Source organism: Medicago truncatula, chromosome 1 (genome assembly GCF_003473485.1).
Source record: "Medicago truncatula cultivar Jemalong A17 chromosome 1, MtrunA17r5.0-ANR, whole genome shotgun sequence".
Taxonomy (NCBI): Eukaryota; Viridiplantae; Streptophyta; class Magnoliopsida; order Fabales; family Fabaceae; genus Medicago; species Medicago truncatula.
The window spans coordinates 52834341-52836847 of NC_053042.1; the positions used below are offsets into that span (position 1 = coordinate 52834341).

The 2507-nt window shown below is 30.5% G+C and overlaps 1 protein-coding gene across 1 annotated transcript; it reads left to right on the plus strand.

Moving 5' to 3' along the window:
- The first annotated feature begins 900 nt into the window (after positions 1 to 900).
- LOC11431008 (uncharacterized) lies at positions 901 to 1935 on the plus strand. Its single transcript, XM_003592531.1, has one exon. It carries the CDS (start codon positions 901 to 903, stop codon positions 1933 to 1935), a length of 1035 nt encoding a protein of 344 aa, XP_003592579.1.
- The last annotated feature ends 572 nt before the right edge of the window (positions 1936 to 2507 follow it).

Genomic DNA, 2507 nt, shown 5'->3' on the forward strand with positions numbered 1-2507 from the left:
AAAAAACCTAGATTAGATGGTGTAAAAAAATCGATAACAAATTTTTTAATATATTTTCAAAATTCAATTGTGTAAATATAAGATAATTTTGTTAATTTTTCTGGCCAATATTTTTTTTATAAGATATTGCAAAAACAATCGATAGCAATTTTTTTTGTAGCTCAATTTTCTTAAATATATGTGTAACTGTATTTTCGAAATTCAATAGCAAAATAGCCCAATTTAAAACAATTTTTTTTTTTTTGAAACACTTGGTTAAATAATTTAGGGTTTACAAAACTGTGACTGAAAAAGAACATACGACGACTTTGTGCATGCTACTAGGGCTTGCTCTTTGTTGCCACTCCAATCATTGTAAATACTTCTACTTCTGCGCCTCTTCTTCACTTTCTGATCGTGCTTCTTCTTGTTCCAGTAAGCTTTGAACTGTTTTTTCTGTAAGCTTTCTAATCTGGTTGTTTTCTACTTATTCAAAGCTTTTGTCTTTTATATTTTATGCTTTCTATTTCCACCCATCATCTTTGCATGACTGTTGTTGGTATTTTCCATGCCTTTTTTGCATGATTTTTTTTTTTCTTTCTTAATTGGTTTTTGGTTGTGTTCATGTTATGATGTTAGGTTCTGATTCATGTTATGGTGGTTAAAAAAAAAAAATCAACGTGATTTCTGTACACTTTCATTACAATAACAATTGTAATAAGGTTTTGAATCCTCTCGGTTTTTTCAACAAGATTTCTTCTTTGACAAGTTTTCAATCCTATATAAAAAAGTTTTGAAACCTCTTCGCTTTTTTAATCAAGTTTTATTTATTTTTTTTCTTTTTAAATTAGGTTTCTTAATTAGCTTTATACCATTCCTCTGCCCACAATTTACTTTTAATTCAGCTTCATTAGTCACAAAATGAAGAGACGAAATTGGGCAAATTTAGAAGCCCTTGCTCTTAATTTGATTCTTGACAAGTTAGAAGAACACATAGATTATGTTTCGTTTGGTGCTGTGTGCAAGACTTGGCGATCAATTGCAAAGTTTAGCCATCAAAATCATCAATTCAAGACCAATGCACTACCCATGCTAATGATATCTCGTTCTTCTACAGAGAAGAATTGGTTGTATGGTATTCTAAACAAAAGATGGCACCCTTTTCAATTTCAGTTATGCCATGCTAATAATAGTAAACTTTCGCTCTGTGGCTCTAGCCATGGTTGGTTTGCATTTGTAGATGATTCCAAGTCCATTATAACCCTAATGAGTCCTTTTAAGGATACACCTTGCATTACTCTCCCACCCCTCAATTCTGTTAACAAGGTTACTTTATCTGCTGATCCAATGCAAAGTCCAAATGATTATATGGTTGTAGCAATTTATGATGATTGTGGTAATCTTGCTTATGTTGGACGAGGTCAACAAAATTGGACTTATATAGACACATCAAAATCTTCTTTCATTGATGTCATATTTTATAAAGGTCTATTATTTGCTCTCAATATCCGAAACAAGATTGTATCATTCAATTTTGGTTATTCAGATGATACTTTGGGTAAAACAACGATAACTTCAACCGTTGTTTTAGAAGAAAAAGTTGGACATTGTTTTTTAGGAGATAAATTTCTTGTGAAATCACTAGAAGAAGAGCTATGGATGGTAAGAAGGTGTGACACGAGTATGTGTACATTCCTTGTATATAAATTGAAACTAGATGTCAAAAGTGAGAAGCTTGAACACATGTTTGAACTCAAGAGTTTGGGAGATAACATTTTATTTGTAGGAGCTGGTGATTCAATTTCTGTGTCGGCATCACATTTCTCTAAATCTTTGCAGAGAGACTCAATTTACTTTGCTAATGGATTGAAGATCTATAATATGAAGAGTGGAGCCGCTAGTTATCGTTGTCCGTACTGGGATAGCCCTTATTGGATTCTACCACATTTTCAATGAGAATGTTGTGTTCAACTTCGAGTACTATATATAATTGTTGACCCAAAAAAAGTATTATATATAATTCATTAATATTGTAGTTTGTGATGTTCCTAATATATCATTGATTTTTGTTTTTTTAAGGGCTAATATATCATTGATATTGACTAAGGCTCCGTTTGGATTGGTTTATTTTGAGCTTATGTGGATTTATATACTCCCATAAGTTTTTTTAAAGGTGTTTGGATAAATAAATAAAAATAGCTTATCATAGTTTCATAAGCTGCTTATGCCATATTTCAATAAGCCTAAATTTTCATCTTACCCTCCGGCTTAACAAAGAGCTTATGAATTTATGTAACGTCATTCGATTCTCTCTGGATCCACTTTTTCAAAACTTATATTTTAATTATAATGTTAGTTATATTTAGCGGTGCATGAGTAACAAAATTGCTATATACTTATCTTACTAAAGTAACACACGTAACTGAGATTTTTATTATTATTATTATTTTGAAGGAAGATTTTTCTTATTTTTTTTGTTATGTAACAAAATGAAACTGAATAAAAAAAATAAATTTAACATGATATTT

Excerpts from the sequence above, each read along its gene's own strand:
- LOC11431008 (XM_003592531.1), top strand. The coding sequence starts at position 901 with ATGAAGAGACGAAATTGGGCAAATTTAGAAGCCCTTGCTCTTAATTTG.